The sequence below is a fragment of the Mchenga conophoros genome, linkage group LG4, assembly GCF_057382185.1.
Source record: "Mchenga conophoros isolate Kocher_MC1m ecotype Shallow Benthic linkage group LG4, M_conophoros_male_GT1.1, whole genome shotgun sequence".
Classification (NCBI taxonomy): domain Eukaryota; kingdom Metazoa; phylum Chordata; class Actinopteri; order Cichliformes; family Cichlidae; genus Mchenga; species Mchenga conophoros.
The window spans coordinates 35373051-35394963 of record NC_140529.1 but is presented as its reverse complement, the minus strand read 5'-3'; the positions used below and the strand labels follow the sequence as shown (position 1 = coordinate 35394963).

At 39.8% G+C, this 21913-nt stretch overlaps 1 protein-coding gene across 1 annotated transcript; it reads right to left on the bottom strand.

Annotated features, from left to right (window-relative positions):
* Window positions 1-5189: 5189 nt before the first annotated feature.
* LOC146576667 (amine sulfotransferase-like) lies at window positions 5190-21818 on the bottom strand. The gene is made up of 7 exons (XM_085272100.1): window positions 21754-21818; window positions 19048-19196; window positions 18755-18954; window positions 17281-17407; window positions 6014-6108; window positions 5739-5910; window positions 5190-5657 (listed from the first exon to the last, which is right to left on the bottom strand). The coding sequence occupies exons 2-7, from the start codon at window positions 19187-19189 to the stop codon at window positions 5548-5550; spliced, it is 846 nt and encodes a 281-aa protein (XP_085128226.1). The 5' UTR covers window positions 19190-19196; window positions 21754-21818; the 3' UTR covers window positions 5190-5547.
* Between the last annotated feature and the right edge of the window lie 95 nt (window positions 21819-21913).

Here is a 21913-nt window from a genome sequence, read left to right as displayed (position 1 = left end):
CAGAAAAAAAAGACACATAGTGTGTTAAAACATTTATATTTCTTTTTATTCAATCATCTTCTGGAAGAGAGAGACCCCTGCACAGCCCAAAACGCCAGTTGCAGGATCTCTAATATTTGAAGCTCAACGTGTCTTATATGGTGTTATTTCGGTACTTTGCATGTCACAGTTTCAATACAAAAATTCCTTATATGGTACAAGTTCCTCTTTTCTGTCTGATTTATTAATATGCCTGTGCACTAAAACGTCCTGTGCAGCTTGCAATACTTTCCCCTTTCTGAGGTCTGTTGCCAGGGCAACCTGTCTAAACTTAGTCTCACTCTGTCTGTTCCCCATATTCTGCAAAAACATGCAGTTTCTGGTCGGCCTGTGACCTAGTCAAGTCTGGGCCTCTCATAAAACAATCTAACGAGCAGATACGCATTAAAAAATATCTCTCTATTTCTTAACACACTCCCATTACCATGGCAACCATCTCTTGCCCTCCGGTCAGTCCTGTATGAACAGTGTGCAGTAAAGGATAAAACAAATGTGTGATGGTAATTATGAAGTACAGTGGTCCTTCGCTATAATGTGGTTCACCTTTCGTGGCCTCGCTGTTTCGCAGATTTTTTTTTGTGTGCAATTTTGCATGCTTTTTTTTTTTACAGCGCATTTTTACAGCGCATTGTCAATCAATCTCGTGCTGTGTCTCCTGTACAGTACAGAATGCGTTCAGCTTGTCAAATTGACATTAACATAAAAATCCCATCCTTTACAGAGGTGGGAACATCGGGTTCTCAACCAATAAACTTGTGCAAATCCACAAAAAGCAGCAAACATCAAAGCAGCAGCAGCACAGGTCAGCTGATCACAGCCTGTACACAAAGAAAATCTACCAGAGCTCACAACAGAAATTATGGCGAGTTGTGATTCTTTTTCACTGAGCCATCGATCTTATAGTTCCCCCATGAGCTAAAATCTCATTTGGCATTTTCAATTAAAATCAAGTGTCTGTTGATTATATTTACCCCACTATCACTCAAGTACAAACAGCACGATAACAGGTGGAGGAAGAAAAAAGTTTATGCTAGACAAACAAATAACTTTTTGCAGTTTTTATTATAGCAATAGATGTGGAACTACACTGTCCTCTTTGCAAGTGGTCCACTTAGCATGTTAGAAGCTAATTTGAAGCAAGTCATTTAAATCTTATCAAAAGTAAAGAAAGAAAAAAAAGGGGGAAAAAACAGAACAAAGTCAGTTCTTCAGGAAATCTTTCACTTTAATTTTCTTTGGATTAAATTGTGTTTGAGTTTTTAAAATTAAGATGTATTTAAACCTGAGATGGTACAAGAATAGCAGTGATTTAAAGGTTGAAAAGGAGAATGATTTCAAAAGATTACAAGCTGTTTTTGAGCGTTGGCTTTGTTTGCTTTGGAACGGTGCAGGTACACTGCGTAAGTGGGTAGAACATCCTTTGACATTTTTATGACAGGTTATTATGACATTTTCATTGTCATAATAACCTGTCAATGATTACTATCTCTTCAACCCACAGACTTATCTTCTAATAGCTCAATTTGGAGCAAAGGTTTTACGTTTTACGTAATGTAAGGAGTCAAATAACTGAGGTACCACTGTTTTAATTTATAAAGTAACAAACAAATATGCAGTATGTGAGATACTAAAAATATTTTACTGAAACAGAATGTGGGAAAAGTATAAAGCAACTTGAATTCTTTCATATGGATGTGCTATTATCCACTGGATAATAACTGGGTAAGTATGTCAAACACAGTTCAGTTTGAAATAATCAATTTAAGTTCTTCGGCCTTTGATATGGTAGACCATAACATTTTATTACTAAGACTTGAGCACACTGTGGGTATTAGAGGCACTGCCCTCGACTGGTTCAAATCATACCTCGCTGATAGATCCTTATCAGTTCACTTAGGCACCTTCTCCTCTTCCTCCGCTCCGGTCTGTTGTGGTGTGCCTCAAGGATCAGTTTTAGGCCCTATTCTCTTCTCATTGTATTTGCTCCCTCTAGGCACAATCTTTGAAAAATACAATATCGCCTTCCACTGTTATGCCGATGACATACAGATCTATTTTGAACTTACTGACGACCTTGCTGTGTCCCTGCACTACTTTCAAGAATGCATGCGGGAGGTCAAAGAATGGTTCCTGAGTAATTCCCTCGTTTTAAATGATAAGAAGACTGAGATTGTGGTGTTCAACAGTAAAATCCCTCGTGCCCAACTCTGTGCTGCCCTGGGTTCCTTTGCTAGTTTTTCTTGTGACTATGTCAGTAACTTGGGTGTACTGCTGGATAGCTCGCTCAAACTCGATAAGCAAGTGTCTGCTGTAGTGAGATCTAGCTTCCACCAACTGCGCCTTATCTCTAAGGCTAGGCATTATATTCCGCATGAGGACCTGGAGAAGCTTATTCACGCTTTTGTGACCTCCAGGTTGGATTATTGTAACTCCTTGTACTATGGTCTTCCCTCTTCTCTTCTTCTTAAACTGCAAACAGTCCAAAATGCAGCAGCCCGCCTTTTGACTGGTACCAGGAAATTTTGCCATATTACCCCTGTCCTAGCTAGCCTGCATTGGCTGCCCATAAAGTACCGTATTCAATTTAAAATATTACTCCTTACTTTCAAAACTATTAATAAATTAGCGCCAAGTTATCTTAGTGAACTTCTCAAACCACATACTCCTGCTAGAACACTCAGATCTGCCACTCAACTACTTCTGACCCAACCCAGATCTCGACTGAAGTCCCGGGGTGACCGTGCGTTTGCTCTGGCTGCCCCGGTACTGTGGAATACCCTTCCTCTCGACCTCCGCGCATCTGACTCCATTGCACTGTTCAAATCACGATTAAAAACCCACTTATTCAATCTTGCCTTTCCCTCTAGTTAATATTTCTTTTATGATTTTATATCATGCACTTCTATGCTCATTTAAATTCTTGTTTGCTCTGTACCTGTTGCTTTCCTATGTATTAGTGACAGTTATCTGTTTGCATATTTAGTACTTGCTTTGGTCCTATTTCTATTATCCTCCTCCTATACTCTATTTTACTTGTTAAGCACCTTGGCATACCCTTGGTTTTTAAGTGTGCTTTATAAATAAAGTTTATTATTATTATTCTTACTGATCACATTGATATCTGTTATCATTTATCAGACCTGGACTCTTCTTCGTCATCATCATTAGGCAGATAGTGGAGATGAGGACACGTACTGTTTCCCGTCAGGTATCACTCAAAAAACTGATCGAAGCTCTGAGGAGTCTCAAGGTCTGCAGTGTTTTGCTGAAGTGATAGTTTTGAGAGTTGTTTTATATAAATGTATAAACAATTTGTTTTCATTGGCTGTATATAAAAGCTAGATGTTGTCACCATAAAGTGACCCATTTGAAGCTTTAAGCTGCCACTATGTGTATTGTTTGCATTCAGGAGTGTTCATGTTTCAAAAAGCTGTGTGCTAAGTTATCAACAATTTGATTGATATATGATGATAGTGCTATGTAACTGACTAAGAAGAAAATCTGAATTTTCATATGAACTTGTTACAAATACAAAGCTTCTAATCCTTGAATGCCTTTCCTTAACAATAAAACTTCAATAGAACTCTGCTTTTCGGCAACAAAGTTATCTTTTATTTCATACAATTAAACACAAAAATTATGAGCAAATAATTTTTTAACCACTTAAAGAACTTTGTCATACTATATCTCAAAACCAGCTCTTTCTTCAGGCTGGCTTGAGCGTCTATACAGCTCTGACCTTTCCCTTCTTGTCCATCAGTCCTGGAAACATTAGAGCCTGAGACAGATGTGATCTGAAGAGCTGTGGATGAGTGTATGCACCCCTGTGAACTCCAGCCATGGCATCTTCATGCGAGTTTATAGAATATTGATTCAGATGCCCGTCCAACTCATAGATAGAAGTGATGATCTGCTGAGCTCATATGGTGCCTTTTGAGGGAAGATTTTTGGGATATTATATGTAACCAGCAGATCAGTCTGGACAGAATAAAACTGCAAAATAATGGGATGCTGCAGAGATTTCTCACTGACTTGACTTTGTAAAAGATGCAAGACATTGCTGTTTCTTATTTCAAAACTCTGAAGAGAGTACTGGCCAGAAACGACGGCTATTCAGATTTAATTTAAGTCAGGTCAGATTTCTCACTGACCTGACTTTGGATAAGACACGAGGAACACATCTTTTATTTCAAAATTCTGAAAGAGTCTATGTGCTCGGGAGTTGTGTGACTGGCCAGGAAGTTGAAGTTATTATACCTGCACAGACGATCACTGATCAACTCGATCTTAGTTGTGAATCACACAAACAGATAAGGGGAAGAGACACAGTTTGTATTGTTCTTCACCCCATGTGAATGAATGAATGTGAATGTACATTCTTTTAGAGGTACTATAGTTAATGTTAAACTAAAGTGTTAAGCATTTATGTTTTACTTTTACTAGAAAATGTGTTCGTTTGACCTATGCTGTGCCCCGACTACTGCATTATAATGCTGCTGCTGGAAGATTGGCTTGACGATAGAAGGCTGTTCTCATTTAAAACCACAAATGGAGTGACATTAAAAGACTCTCAAAACCTGACATACCTGTGTTTGAAACATGAAATTTTATTCCAGACAGCTATATAAAGATGAATAATGTGGAGTTTAGTCCATCTTTGGATCAGTTTACTTGAATAAGAAGAGTTTCTCACAGATAAATCCAAATGTTACTCTTGGATCACGGATCAGAGCGTTGTTGTGTGAAAATCAAATTTACATTTTGCAGCCCTGATGTTGAGAAAATCTTCAGTAATGTTCAGAAAAAGAAGTCCCATTAAAGAAATAAGATTGTTATTTTTAATAGACTATTAGCTTACACTAACATGTGTTAACAAGCTGTATTTCACTTATTAATTAAATGATATTCAGTGGATGCCATTTACAGGTCTGAGGTTTGATTCTGTATAGGATTAAATAAAGGAAGAATGTCATGCTGAACCACACTTTAACCAAAATAACACTGCAATTGCACCATTTCTTTTTGTAATGTTTTGTTTGTTACCAAAGTAGGATCCTTTCCTTTTAATTCTTCAACACAAATGAATAAGATACTTCTGTCTTGGCTGCTGACTCATGGGAAGAGAAATCACTTGTAGGTTAAGGTCAGACTTTCTTCATGGCAAAAGTACATTTATTTCAAGAATTTTCTTCTATTTGAAGGTCAGGGCATACTGTCAAAAGTGATGTGATTAAAAAAAATCAATAGTTAATGACTATTCAGAAATTATGAGAATCCAAAGTGCCGTGTACTGGTTTCAGACATGTCAGATATGTTGACTGATTTACATTTTACTGTTGATTCCTGGAATCATGATCTACGTAACATGAATCAATCTTGGGTAAACAAACATTAATCATTTGTTGTTTTTTTGAAAATTAAAATAGCAGAAAAACACATTTTAAGGCTTTCCAATGAATGAAATCAATGCTTTTAAAACTCCTGGGAGACCCTGAAGAGCTGCTCTGCTTATTCCCAGATGAACTTTAAAGGCAAATCACCAAGTTTCTCCTGAAGGACTTGATCCACTCTTTCACTCTGTGCAACAGTCAGTGTGTTCTTCCAGTCTCCAATCTGACCTGTAATGAAGACAAAAACACAACACCTGATACACTGATATCACATTTTTCTGCACAGCAGCTGCAGGTCTGTTATGTTACCTTTGCGCAAGAATTTTCCACTGAACTGCTCTGGTGGAATGTGCTCATAGTTTGCTTTCGAGTCCTTCTTCATGTTCTCAAACTTAGCTTTTTCCACAACTTGACTGATGGTGGCTTCAGTCAAGTTTTTCCCTAAGAAGTTGCAGATCTTCTTCACTGATCCTTTCAGGTCCTGAAAGAAAAGCAGGAAGGCAAGAGAAAAAGAACCTTAAACTCAGCCAGATATTTTGTTTGAGTTTTTTAATGAACAACAAAAGTTTGAAGAAACATCTTACCAAAATCATTTCCTCATAGGTCAGGAAGAGGATGTTGTACTGGTCTCTGTTTAAATACCACTCCCTGACATGGTCAAACCAGGATGACCCATAAACTGTATATTGGCATAATGCATCCAGTTAGTTGGCGTTCTCATTTAATTGAGTTTACACACACACACACACACACGCACACACACACACAAAATGGTGCCTGTGCTAACATACTAGCACAGCACCACAAAGTCACCACTGTTGTCTCACACTGAAACCTTCAGGTCAAGTCTTTCAAACATGTAGAGCTGCGAGATGAATCACATGACAGAAAAGACAAAACATTTAGAGATATAGATTTCTTTAAACATTGATTGATCGCCGTTTTTGTCTGCGACTCTTGGTGCCATTGCGTGCCTTGGACCCGGTGGATTCCTGGTTGATTCCTGTTGTTGGGTCTTTCAAAAATGGTCCTGCAAATCTCTTTCCTCTACGACATTTACACTGGCACGGAGTTGACAAGAAAAACCTTCGACCGGTGGATCTGCTTGCTAATGCGTTGGAAGTTTTGGACCCAGTTCCTCTCAGGCTGGGTGTAATAAATACCAGGTCGGTGGCAAATAAGACCTTCATATTGAAGGATTTTTTTCTTTCTCGTGTTCTGGATTTGCTCTTCCTGACTGAAACCTGGATTTCTCCCGGTGAGTTGAGCGGTTTCATTGAACTAGTAGCTGCTGACTGTACCTTTTTTAATGTTCCGAGAGCTGCTGGCTTGCTGCTGTTTTTAAGGCTCACTTGGACTTGAAGCAGCTTTTCCCTTCGTCTCACTACACCAGTTTTGAACTCTGTTTATGTAAACTGGGCCACTCGCATTCGTTGTTATGTGCGATTGTTTATCGCCCCCCGAAATATAACAAGTTCTATATCCGAGTTCTCAGAGTTTCTTGCTGACTGTGCCTCACGGTATGACCAGATCCTCCTGCTTGGTGATTTTAACATACACTTTTGCTGTCTGGGGAAGCCTCTGGCCAAGGACTTCCTTGCCTTAGTGAACTCTTTTAATTTTGTCCCATCTGTTAGTGGTGCCACTCAAGAACGTGGTCACCAGTGTTGGTCAAGTTACTTGAAAAAAGTAATCAGTAACTAATTACTGATTACTTCCCCAAAAAGTAATCCTGTTACTTTACTGATTACTTGTTTTCAAAAGTAATTAATTACTTAGTTACTTAGTTACTTTTTAAAAAACACGATTTACAACCTGAAGAGGTGATAAAGCGATAGATCTTTCAGACCAAATTTTACTTTTTCTGCATAATCCATCATACAAAATGTAATCAATGGAAAAGTCTCTTTTTTTAAAACTTGTTTTAACAGTTTTAATCTTTTAACTTTATGCATCAAGCAGCAATTAAATTATATGCAGCATTCACTGACTGGAAGAAATTAGTTTAACATTTAAACCTATTTTCTGCACATTCCAGCACATAAAATAAAATATTTTTTGTGTTTACACTCACTCTTTCAAATAGATGCAAGTAAAACACAGCAGAAAATAAATAAAATCAAAGACTCAGCGGTCCTGTTGCTCTATTTTCACTTGTAAAGCAGGAGTGGGGTAGGCGGAGGTTTGCCCTGGTGCAGGTGTGCTGCAGCGGTCAGTGGAAGAATCCGCGAGTTTCTATGTGAATTTCCCATTACGTCGTTGCGCACTCGGTGCTTGTTTAGGGGTTTTTTTTCGCTGTAAAAAGAAGTTTTCTTCCCACGCACAATGGACGCTAATGTTTTTGTCACTTTTTATGGAAGTAGTCAGTACTTCCACGCTTTAAACGCTGCACGCTCATACTCTCTCCTGCACTCGATATATGATCCATTGTTGATCTGCATACAGCTGTTGTCACGAACGTCGCACTCGCTTGCATCATTGTCATGAGACATTCTCGCAAAAAAATCACGGTTTTAGTAACGCAGTGTTCCTACGGGAAAGTAACGGTAATCTAATTACCTTTTTTGCAATAGTAATCCCTTACTTTACTCGTTACTTGAAAAAAGTAATCAGATTACAGTAACACGTAACGCGTTACTACCCATCTCTGGTGGTCACACACTGGACTTAGTTTTATCTCATGGTTTATCTGTTTGCAATGTACGTGTTGAAGATGCAGTTTTCTCTGATCATATGCCTATCTTATTTGATATTGCTCCTGCTAATGCTTTTGCAAATCAGGCTCCATGTTATCGTGCCTTTGGCTCTGATTCTGCTGAGCGGTTTTCTATACTGTTTGAAACATTAATGTCTTATGCCCCTGACTTGCCCACTGCAGATGACCTACTTTTGTATTTTGACTTTGCTTGTAAATCTGTGCTTGATGTTGTTGCCCCTTTGAGACTAAGAAAATGTAAATCTAAGACTAGTTCATGGTTAACAGATCGTACCCGAGCTATTAGAAGACAATGTAGGAAATGTGAAAGACAGTGGAAAAAAGATAGATTGCATGTCTCCCTGGAAGCCCTAAAGATTAGTTGGAAAACTTATCAGAGGGCAGTTAAGGCCGATAAACACTCCTACTTTTCTCAACTTATTTTGGCCAACTCTCATAACCCTCGTGTTTTATACAATACTAGAAATTCTGTACTTAACTTGGAGGGTTATGACCTGTTGCCGTCCTCTGAGGCTATGTGCAATACGTTTATTACCTGTTTTGTGGACAAGATTGCTAGCCTGAGGCCTCTGATCCCACCTATTGTTGATCCGGCCATGCATGCTCCTTGCTCAAGCCTATTCTCTGCTTTTGCACCGATTTCTCTGCGTGATTTAGAGGAGTTGGTGCTACATGCTAAGCCTTGTGGCTCCCCGAACAATGTTGTTACTCCCTGCTTTCTCCAAAAAGTATTTCCCATCATTGGACCTTATATCCTGAAAATTATCAATACTAGTCTGTTAACCGGTCAAGTTCCTAGTGGGTTTAAACATGCAGTCATACACCCGTTACTTAAGAAACCTGGCCTTGATAGTTCTATTATGTCAAATTTTAGACCTATCTCCAAGCTTCCCTTTTTAAGCAAGATCTTGGAGAGGATTGTACATACCCAGCTGTTGGATTATTTGAATGACTCGCAACTGTCTTCCAATCTGGTTTTAAGCCCTTTCACAGTACGGAGACAGCTCTTGTTAAAGTTATGAATGACATTCTTGTTGCTACTGATCGTGGTAAATATGCTGTGCTTGTGTTATTGGACATGACAGCTGCATTTGACACAGTGGACCATGACCTGCTGATCTCCCGCTTACACCACTGTGTGGGAATTTCTGATTTGGCATTATCATGGATAAAATCATAGCTTTCCAAAAGGAGTTTTTGTGTCAAGCTGGGGCTGGCCACTTCCTCTGTGGCCCCTCTGCTTTTGGGTGTGCCCCAGGGATCTATCCTTGGGCCATTATTTTTCTCGCTGTATTTACTCCCCCTTGGTGCGATTTTTCGTAAACACGGAGTGTCATTTCATTTGTATGCCGATGACTGTCAGCTTTATTTACCTTTTAGTCATTTGGATATCTCCCCATGTCAATCACTGCTTGACTGTCTCAGCGATATAAAATTATGGATGGCAAATAATTTTTCGAATTTTAATGGTCGCAAAACGGAAGCAATTTTATATGGCCCACATCGCTCCAGATTCTCCAGATGTTGATTTTGGTGATTTGACCTCTCATCTGAAAAGTTCAATCACTAATCTTGGTGTTAAACTTGATTCTGTGCTTACTTTTGAAGGTCATGTAAATGGGGTGGTAAAATCAGCTTTTTATCACTTCAGATGCCTGTCGAAGGTTAAGCCTTTCCTTTCCAAACCCAATTTGGAAACTCTTATTCATGCTTTTATCACCTCATGTCTGGACTATTGTAATTCCCTTTTAATAGGGGTCAGGTCGGGCACCTTGTCACGCCTGCAGTTAGTGCAAAATGCGGCGGCACGATTTTTAACCGGTAGTAGGAAATTCGATCACATCACTCCGGTTCTCGCTTCCTTGCATTGGCTTCCCATTGAATTTAGGGTTCGTTTTAAAGTCCTTTTATTGGTTTTTAAATCTTTAAATGGTCTGGCTCCTGTCTACTTATCTGACTTGCTGAAGCCACATGTTCCTCCTCGCTCGCTCCGTTCAGCTGAGCAGCTGTTGCTGTCGGTCCCTAAGTCGCGGCTGAAATACAGAGGAGACCGAGCATTTTCAATTGCGGCTCCGATGCTCTGGAATAACCTTCCCCTCCAAATTAGATAAGCGTCATCAGGAAAGAGACATTTCATCTTTAAGTCCAGATTGAAAACCTATTTTTATTCCCTGGCTTTTAACTCTGTAGGAAACTGACACCTTCTTATTTATTTTATTGTATGTAATGATTTTATGGTATGTTTAATTTGGTAGTTGTTTTGATCTGTGTTGTTCAGCATTTTGGTCTGCCTGGTGTGTTCTTAAAGTGTTATACAAATAAACAATGATGATGATGATGATAATAAACAGTTTTATTTGTTTCTGTCTGCTGTCTATGGTGCATGGCCCATGGTCATGATAATCTATCAATAATTCTTCCTCGACGATTCTCAAATATTTATGTGAATAAAGGTATGACAGGATTAGAGGATGAGAGTGTGGGGAGTGAGTTGGAGGGTGGGGTGGGCTGCTTTTAACCATGTAAAGCACTTTGTGCTACATTTTTTTTTGTATGAAAAGTGCTTTATAAATAAAGATTGATTGATTGATTGATTGATTGATTGATTGATTGATTGATTAGCGAATCAATTCAGTTCTATTTGTATAGTCACCTAAAGGCAAATGTTATTGCCATTTGAATGAAAAATAACCTTAGAGATCAAATGTGTCTACAAACAACTGAAAATGCAGTTAAGCCAAACAAGCCAAATAATTAGAATTTTTAACGCAAAATCTGTTACTAAAAGTAACTAATGAAGAAACAGTACATGTCAATTTATTAACATATGTCAACATGTTACTTCGTATATTTTTATACATACATATACACATACATGTATACGTGTAAATATATATATATATATATATATATATATATATATATATATACACAGTGGGGCAAAAAAGTATTTAGTCAGCCACCGATTGTGCAAGTTCCCCCACTTAAAATGATGACAGAGGTCAGTAATTTGCACCAGATGTACACTTCAACTGTGAGAGACAGAATGTGAAAAAAAAATCCATGAATCCACATGGTAGGATTTGTAATTTTGGGTGTTGGGTGTTGATGTCATTAGACCACACCCCTTCTCATTACAGAGATGCACATCACCTAATATGCTTAATCGGTAGTAGGCTTTCGAGCCTATACAGCTTGGAGTAAGACAACATGCATGAAGAGGATGATGTGGACAAAATACTCATTTGCCTAATAATTCTGCACTCCCTGTATATATATATATATATATATATATATATATATATATATATATATATATATATATATATATATATATATATATAACTAGTAGCTCAGTGTTCCAACATTCGAAAGAAGGGACTGCTCTCACAGCTAGAGATTGACGAGGTACAACACAAATGCTACGGCAAGGAGGAGTCAGGACGCCAGGTCAGGGGGGAGATATCATCACCCCTACCCGAGATTGGGTACATAGCCCCAAGTGTGATAGGAGAAGGATCGTTGAGTGCGAGAGGAACTGACCTGAAAAATAGGATCATGGCCAAACTTGAAACCTGGATCCTCCGTAGCCGGTTACCAAGATTACGTGAAGTACCCTCAGAAGGTCTGCTAGATGATGTTAATGCAGCACTACGGGCAATACCTACAACCACGATTACCGACACTAACAAGCTGATCTACAATACGGCAGCAGTGATCAGTGAGATGCTTGGCTACAAGTTGAACAGCCACAAGGGGCAGTACCCTCCATGGAGAAGGAGGCTAGAGGGCAAGATCAAAGTAGCACGGAGAGAGGTTAGCCAACTAACGGAGTTGCAGAAAGGTGCGACGAATAAGGTGCCTAAGAAATACAGCAAGCTGTCCATACCTGAGGCCTTGGAAACTGCCAAGCAAAGACTCACAGCCTTGGCCAGCCGCTTGAGGAGGTACACCAGAGAGATAGAAGGCAGGAGAATAAACCAGCTGTTCTCCACAGAACCAGCAAAGGTGTACTCTCAGTGGCAAGGGAACAATAAGAGAACAGCACCACCAAGGCTGGAGACGGAGCAATACTGGAAGAGCATATGGGAGAAGGATGCAACCCATAACGGCAATGCTCAGTGGCTAGAGGATCTGAGGGCAGACCACAGCGACCTCCCTGAACAGGGTCCAGTAACCATCACAGTGGCAGATATCCAAGAAAGGGTCTCCAGTATGAAGAGTTGGACAGCACCAGGGCCCGACATGGTTCATGCCTACTGGCTGAAGAAGCTAACTGCACTCCACGAGCGTCTGGCAGCACAAATGAACCAGCTGCTAGTTAACGAGAGACACCCGGAATGGCTAACTGAAGGCCGGACGGTCCTGATCCCCAAGGACCCCAAGAAGGGACCGGTCCCCTCCAACTACCGACCAATAACCTGCCTCAGTACTACATGGAAGCTCCTGTCAGGCATCATATCGGCTAAGATGAACAGGCACATGGGTCAATACATGAGCGGGACACAGAAAGGAATTGGCAAGAATACCAGAGGCGCAAAACACCAGCTACTGGTAGACAGAACAATCAGCCGAGACTGCAAGACCAGACTGACCAACCTGTGCACTGCCTGGATTGATTACAAGAAGGCCTATGACTCAATGCCCCATAGCTGGATACTGGAATGCCTAGAATTGTACAAGATCAATGGGACCCTAAGAGCCTTCATCAGGAACTCAATGGGGATGTGGCGTACAACACTAGAGGCCAACTCCAAGCCCATAGCACAAGTCACCATCAAGTGCGGGATCTACCAAGGAGATGCTCTGTCCCCACTGCTGTTCTGCATAGGCCTGAACCCCCTCAGTGAGATCATTAACAAGACTGGCTACGGATACCGACTACGGAACGGAGCAGTTGTCAGCCACCTCCTGTACATGGATGACATCAAGCTGTATGCCAAGAGTGAACGAGACATCGATTCACTGATCCACACTACCAGGCTATACAGCAATGACATTGGAATGTCGTTCGGACTGGAGAAGTGTAGTCGGATGGTAACAAAGAGAGGGAAGGTAGTCAGAACTGAGGGGATTGAACTACCAGAAGGCAACATTGCAGACATAGAGGACAGTTACAAGTACCTGGGGATCCCGCAGGTGAATGGGAACCATGAAGAGGCCGCTAGAAAAGCTGCAACCACCAAGTACCTGCAGAGGGTCAGGCAAGTCCTGAGGAGTCAGCTGAATGGTAAGAACAAGATCCGGGCCATCAACACGTACGCCCTGCCCGTGATCAGGTACCCTGCTGGGGTAATAGGCTGGCCAAAGGAGGAGATAGAAGCCACTGACATAAAGACAAGAAAGCTCCTTACCACGCATGGAGGGTTTCACCCCAAGTCCAGCACCCTGAGGCTGTAAGAAGGGGGCCGGGGACTGGTGAGTGTCAGCACCACAGTCCAGGATGAGACAACGAACATCCAAGAATACATTGGGAAGATGGCCCCAACTGACCGAGTGCTCAGTGAATACCTCAGGCAGCAGAAACCCAAGAAAGAGGAGGGAGACGAGGAACCAGCATGGAAGGACAGGCCCCTGCACGGTATGTACCACCGGCAGATAGAGGAGGTGGCTGATATCCAGAAATCCTACCAGTGGCTGGACAAAGCTGGACTGAAAGACAGCACAGAGGCACTAATCATGGCAGCACAAGAACAAGCTCTGAGCACAAGATCCATAGAGGCTGGGGTCTATCACACCAGGCAAGACCCCAGGTGCAGGCTGTGTAAAGATGCCCCAGAGACAATCCAGCACATAACAGCAGGGTGCAAGATGCTAGCAGGCAAGGCATACATGGAACGCCATAACCAAGTGGCCGGCATAGTGTACAGGAACATCTGTGCCGAGTATAACCTGGAAGTCCCGAGGTCAAAATGGGAGATGCCCCCAAGGGTGGTGGAGAATGACCGAGCTAAGATCCTGTGGGACTTCCAGATACAGACGGACAAAATGGTGGTGGCTAACCAACCGGACATAGTGGTGGTAGACAAACAGAAGAAGACGGCCGTAGTGATCGATGTAGCGGTTCCGAATGACAGCAATATCAGGAAGAAGGAACACGAGAAGCTGGAGAAATACCAAGGGCTCAGAGAAGAGCTCGAGAGGATGTGGAGGGTGAAGGTAACGGTGGTCCCCGTGGTAATCGGAGCACTAGGTGCGGTGACTCCCAAGATAGGCGAGTGGCTCCAACAGATCCCGGGAACAACATCGGAGATCTCTGTCCAGAAGAGCGCAGTCCTGGGAACAGCTAAGATACTGCGCAGGACCCTCAAGCTCCCAGGCCTCTGGTAGAGGACCCGAGCTTGAAGGATAAACCGCCTGCAGGGGCGTGCTGGGTGTTTTTTATATATATATATTTATTTATTTATTTATTAGGGATGCAACGATCCACAAAATTCATGGTTCGGTTCGATACTTTGGTGTCACGGTTCGATATTTTTTCGATACATTTTTAATTTGTCATTTATTCAAATTATAAATATATATTTTAACTGAAAAGTACAGTTTTTAAATTTAACCCTAACCCTTGTGCGTGTTTTTTATTTCGACAGCGAAAGTGCACCTGCGGACCACTTATGTGCAGCCCTGGTTATTTAGCTCGTCATATCGCAGCCACAGAAATGATTTTGATTTCCAAGCCACCCTCATAAAAGTTCTCTAGATCCACCCCTGGCCATGGGACAGTTTGACAGTATCTTTTGTGTGGTTTTAGACTTGGACAAGTTTCTAAAACACTAGATCAACAAAAACATCAGAACATACACTCTTTTGCCCATTAATCATGCCTACTTATGGGGCACCGTTTGTAAAGTGACGCATTTCGGGCAATTTGTCCAAAGTTTGTTGATTGCGTTAAAAATTTTAATTGCGTTAATCGTGATCGTTGACAGCCTTAGTTTGTTGGCGTGTTCGCCCAGGGCACCAAACAGGCTAGGACCACCCCTGCTGACATGCAACAATATTTTATTGAAATCAACAACCGGTCCTAGATATTGTACAATGTACTTTTTCCAGAATGTATATAAAAGATGCAGAAATGACTTTACATTATATGCCTGGTTAGGAATAATTAAATGGCCTATTTACTCCAACAGGTTTCTAAAGTCTGCAAGATCTGGTCACCTTGTAGTGCACAGTTAAGGAACTAAGAATGATATATATATATATATATATATATATATATATATATATATATATATATATATATATATATATATATATATATTAGGGGTGCAACGATACACAAAATTCACGGTTCGATATTTTTTCGATACAAAAAATGTTCATGCCTTTTCAATTTGTCATTTATTAAAATTATAAATATATATTTTAACTCAAAAGTACAGTTTTTAAATTTAACCCTAACCCTTGTGCATGTTTTTTATTTTGACAGCAAATGCGCACCTGCGGACCACTTATGTGCACCCCTGGTTATTTAGCTCATCATATCGCAGCCACAGAAATTATTTTGTCCATGAAACCATAAAGCTGCACTTTCTCTTTGCCTTATAGTCTGATTTGTCATAACTTCTCTGTTTTGTGGTAAGCTTTTTTTTGGCTGTCACTTCTTCACCCTGACCTGTCTTATCCTGCTGCTTTTACACACACACTCACATAAGCTCAGCGATTCTCTGCGCGATCAACCTCTCATATGTTTAAGCTGCGGGAGATTTCACTTGTCATGTTTGCATAGTAAGCTAACGATTAATAAGACGATGTCAGAGGAATTGGTGCACAAATTATCATCACTCACAGATCAGTGCTGTCGCTCTCTATACACAGTTCGCACGATTGCAAAGTGAAAGCAAAAAAACAAGCGCAAATTCAAACGCGATTTCAATATGTCACATATTGACAGTGGCTCACCGATGCCAATGACATAATTACCCAGCTACATTTCTGAAAGAATGCAAAAGCATTGACATATATTTTTCCTTCCTACAATAGCCCGACGGGCAGGGCAGAGAAAGATTTTGGTAGCCCGACTGGAAAAATCGCTAGCCCCGGGACGTCGGGCTAGCGATTTTGCAAGCCCTGTATCTGATTGAGTAATCACTCATCTTTGGAAAAGAGAGTTTATTACAGAGAAATGTCTCTTTCCAAAATAAAAGCTATACTATCCGCTTTTCAGCAGCATATTAAACACATGAGGTCCCCATAAGGAGAATCATGTGCTAACGGCTGTCTAAATGACTCGGCTAAAGTTAGTAGCATGCTTGCTTGTTTTTGTCTGCTTCCACTTGTCTTTGCACTAGGATGATGTCGGCGTAAATGTGCAGTCATATTCGTTGTGTTCCCACTAGAGCTTTCAGGTTAATCTCGTTGAAATGACCTTAACGCCACAACAAAGCAAATCTCTGTTAACGAGCTACCCCTGATAGTCCCGTGCATGGGGCTAGACGGCCAACACGTTAACGAGCTAACTGCGCTAACACACTAGTTCCCACCCATGTAGTTGAGCATTGCATGGCACATCCAACATACTGTTTTACTTTAGTCCATGACGCGCTTTCCTTCAGGGTCATACGTCACATGAAAACCAAAATAATTCCAAATGCCAGATCTGAATGAGGGTGGGGGAGGTCTATGTTGCAAGGAGAGCTTAACTTCTGTCTTGCTAGCTTGCCCTGCGCTCTTCCTTCTGACTATGCTGTCTGTGTTGAGCGCTCAGTGAATCTGCGTTCGACTACTCCGCCTAGGCTGCACTGTCGAGCGCAGATCCACTGAGCGCTCAACACAGACAGCATCGTCAGAAGGAAAGTTGATAAAATAAATTACAAATGTTGTATTGTTCGATACATATGCGTACCGAAAGCACTGTATCAAACGGTTCAATATCGATACGAATATCGTTGCACCCCTAATATATATATATATATATATATATATATATATATATATATATATAGAGTAATATTTTAATTTGTGTTTATATATATATATATATATATATATATATATATATATATATATATATATATATATATTGTACATACATACATACATACATACATACATACATACAAGTTAAAATATTACTTTATAGTAATCAGTAATTGATATACCATTATGGGGATTAAAGGTGAGGAAACTTACCGTTTCCTGTTATGTACCACTCAAAAAACTGGTCAAAACTCTCGGGAGTCTCCAGGTCTGCTAGAGCACTGCTGAAGTGATAAAAAGACACCATGTTGTCCTTTGGATTCCTCATCAAATACACGATCTGAAATATATTTTAAAAAAAATTTGAAAATTAAAAGTCTGTCACTTAAATGTAATAATTCACAAAAAAAAAACTAAATTGAAATCTTAAATCTTAATAAACATTTTTTTAAAAATGTAATAATTCACTATTTAATGTCATTAGTTTAAAAGAAAAGCAATTTAAAATTTAATGTTACAATTTGATTTCAGATAATATTTTTATAAATTCATTTTAAAGTCTGTATTTGAGCTTCCGTGAAGCCGAATGCTGACAACCTTCTAGCAGTTTTCTTGCCACCCGACATACGGTCCGCTACGTTGCTCAAGCAAGTTGGCACTTGGGATGCTAGTGTCACGGCTGGGGCAGCAGTTGTGTGGTGGAATGAATGAGGACCCAAGATGCAGATAGAAGTGGAGATGCAAGTGGAGATTTATTTACAGAGAGAAAACCAAGGTGAGGGCAGAACAGAACATAAACCTAAACTGGGAAAACTAACACAAAGGGAGGACATGAGGCGAGGGGAAGAGAGACACGGAGAAAACACCAAAAGAATGCAGAGTAACGCAGAAGCTTCACAGAGAAACACAGAGGACACGACGAGGAGCACAGGCAGACACATACTATAAATACACACACCAGGTAATCAGGAAATGGCACACAGGAGGGGACACAGCTGGAACTAATGGGCATAACGAGACACAGACGTACAAAGTAGAACAGGAAACACACAGACTGCTTTACAACACAAAACTCGGGGACCCGAGCAGAGCACAGAGGGAGACACAGGTTGGGATAATAAACATGACAACCAAACCCAAAGAACTAATACAAAATCAGAATAAACTAGAAAAAAATTATAATAATAAACTCAAAGCACTGGGTCACCGACCCAGAACCATGACAGCTAGATTCTCTTCCTCTATCTATCTCCTCTATCTGAAATCAAACAGAATCATTAAAAATAAAACAAATGCTAGTGCTAGCTTTTTGGACCTGGGACCATGTGTTTGTGTAGAAGTGTATGATTAAAAATGACCCTCATATTCCTCGATTTATGACCCCAGAGGATCATTGTTTTAATTCTTGCAGAACATAAAACAACATTTGTTTTGAAGATCAACCACTCTATTTTCATTTGCTAGGATTTCCTGGTTTCTAAAAGCTACCAGTAGTCAAAGTGCAAGCCTCAAAAACTGAACTTCAGTGACCAATAGGTAACATCACAAAAAATTAAATTAATCTTCACAAGTACAAATTTAATTTGCTTTATTTTTGCAACAATAAGTAATCAAATGCTTTTAATTTTCTCAAACTTCAAGACTGTCTCTTTCTTCAATAAGATTTCAACTTCTATAAAGTACTGACTTTTGGCTTCTTCTCCTTCACTCCTGGAGGCATGATGTGTACAGGGAGATGCGAGGCGAAGAGCCGTGGAGAGGGAAGAAGAGCGTATTCAGCTGTCTTGTACTCCAGCCACGGCATCCTCTCAATGTTGGTTGAATATTTAGTCTGATAGCTATGCATTTCGTGGATGGAAATCATGATCTGCTGAACCCATACAGTACCTGATGTGGGGAAAGACATTAGAGGTGATCAGTGGATCAGTCTGGCCAGCACAAAACAGCAAATACCAACAATGTGTGAAATTTTTCACCAACCTGACTTTGGATAAGTCACAAGGAAGACATCGCTGTCTTTTATTTCAAAGCTTTCAAGGGAGTCTAGGTACTCTGGAGTTGTAAGACTGGTCACAAAGTTGAAGTTCTTATGCCTGAACAGACGGTCACTGATCCCCTCCATACTAGTTCTAAATAAGACAGATATAAAAAAGAAATAGGGATGTAAAATCTGTGAATTGCTACCTTATCATGGTGGAGAGGTTTATGTGTCCCAGGGATCCCAGGGCCTATATTGTTGGGGGGCGTTTTGCCCCATGGTAGGGTCTCGCATGGCAAATTGATGCTGGGTGCAAGCCCAGACAAAGAGCAATTCAAAAACCTGTTTGAATGTGACTCTGAAATGAAGAAATGCAGTAAAATGTGTTACACTCAACACAAGCAGCACAGAAGAAAATGTTGATCCAATCAACAAATTTATTATTGTGAATGATGGACACTGAAAATGGTATTTGGATGGTTTTACAGTTGTTCAATATGGGAATAGTCTGGAGAAATAGAATTTCTCTCTCACACATCTCATGAAGGACTTCATGTCACCAATGAAACCAACTCTACTTGAAATAGAATATTTAGCTATGGCACAGACAAAACTCATAAGATTAAGTCAGCAAAAAGTACTATGAGGAAGAAATCATAGACCTGAAAAAAAAATGTAACTGGTAAGAAAATCATTCAACAATCCTGCCAAAGAATTCTCATATTGCTGACCTGATCTTATAGCATATTCACCAAAAAGTCTTCACACATCCTCAGCCTTCCAGGCAAGAAGATTCCCAAAAAGTTGATTCTGTTCATCTGGATGTAGCATTTTCACATTTACATAATGACTGAAGCTTCAGTCATTATGTAAATGTACTGTTTAAAATAGGGCTGCTCGATTATGGCAAAAATGATAATCACGATTATTTTCACTGAAATTGAGATCTCGATTATTTGACGATATTTATTTAACCCTTTAAGACCTACCATAGAACCAAGTCCGCCAGAGCTTATATATATATATTTTTTTACATGTTGTAGTGCCAATTGTGGGAGCATTTCAAGTTGCTATACATCAATACAACTGTTATAGCCCATATTTTAATAATCTGTATGCATTAAGTCCATAGTAATTACATTAATTGCAAAAAAGTGCAATAAACTACAAAAAAATTGAAAATAGTTTTTGTTTTTTTTTACATATATATTTCTACTTGGGGAAATTTAAGAGGCTTATCCCTCAAAACTTTAAATACAAAAAAGTTGTACAAAATAGTTTCCCACCACAGGAAATTTATTTTGAGTGTCTTCATAGTTTTATTTTGGAGATACAGCAATGATGCAAATTTGCAAAGAAAACAGCATGTGCATCAAAATAAACTATTTCCAGCAGTGCAATTCGAGTTCTAAGCATTCCAGAAACTATTCATAAAAGTATAGAGTCAAACATGACTTATAAAAACACCAGTATAGGCTTTTAAGGCCTACAAGTAAAAAACTACATTTTCCGCGAAAATGACGTCACTTCCGGTTTCGGACAGGAAATGGCGGACATGCGACAGTTCGCGTTGACGTCTTGTTCAATGTGGGAAGTGTTACGAACAGCTGATCGGATCGCCAAAGCGTGTTTCTGGAATATTATGTTTTTGTTGCTGCAAGTGCCTTTTATGCAATTTTTACAAAGCTTTATGTGGAAGGAAACTGTGACCTAGGACAAGCTGATGGCATAAGATGTAAGTTCAACTCCTCTGGTTTCATATGCAAAACAAATTATTGCGCTAGCTTACGCGGTTCTATAATAATGACTTTAAAAAATAATATAAAATAGTGTGCAAATACTGATAACAATGCAAATGTTTGCAATATAAAAAAAATAAATGAAAAATGTAAACATCTATGTTTCGTGAACTTTGCAGTGTTGCTCTGTGGTGCAGTTACGACACCGTAGCAAAGTTTACACACTATGTCTACTTGATCCACGTTTGACTCCGCGAATCCATAATGTTTCCACACCACTGAAGTTTTTTTTTACTTCTCTTTTCAACCAACGGCAGTCACTCTCCTCCAAATAACTTCTGCTTAGCTTTCCGAGCTTTCCTCGGGTCCTCTTAATTGTTGTGACACGTGTTCGAAATGCAGAGAGGTGCCTCGATTTGCCACATGGAGCAGCGCGAGAGTAAAGCACGAGGGAGGGGCTAATAATCGGCTCAGTCATTTTTAATGATCGTTGAAAGCCCAGATCGTAATCGTGATTACAATTCGATTAATTGAGCAGCCCTAGTTTAAAAGCCATTCATCCACTGAACACATCCACACTATAAATGCTAATAAATAAACACTCATAATAGCAATTATCATAGCCACATTAGGAGCAATGTTAGACTTTTACCTGTGTAATTTACATTACAAGATTACATTGCATCTTGCAACCCTTAGTAATTGTATATGTTAATATGAATTACTGAAATAATTTACTCCAAATCCTCCTTGGCCACACCTCTGTTTACCGTTAATCTGAAATAATAAATAATCACTCCCATTGTAGCTTCCCATTGTAAACAACAAAGCATAGAAACAGTCTGATAATATATGCAAATAAATTCTCAAGACAGAATACTACAAAAAGAAATTCACAAAACAGATTTTTACTGAACCTGCATTACATTTAGAACCATTTTAATAGTAGAAAGGTAAGTGTTGTATTACCTGGATGTTTGCAGCAAGACCAATAGAGTGAATGTCCCGTACACCTCTTTTTATTGACATGTGTGTGCTCCGAGCCTCCACAATCTTTCACAACATTGCCACAGCATAATTTGCTGATAAGATAACATGGAGAGTCCAGAGTGCTGATTTCTTTCTTATG

Bases quoted from the DNA above. Each gene is read 5' to 3' on its own strand.
- LOC146576667 (XM_085272100.1), bottom strand. From the start codon at position 19,189: ATGGAGGGGATCAGTGACCGTCTGTTCAGGCATAAGAACTTCAACTTT. The intron at 17,408-18,754 runs GTCAGTACTTTA...AATATATTTCAG, and splicing joins TGAAGGAGAAGAAGCCAAAA to ATCGTGTATTTGATGAGGAA. The intron at 5,911-6,013 runs GTAAGATGTTTC...CTTTTCTTTCAG, and splicing joins CCTATGAGGAAATGATTTTG to GACCTGAAAGGATCAGTGAA.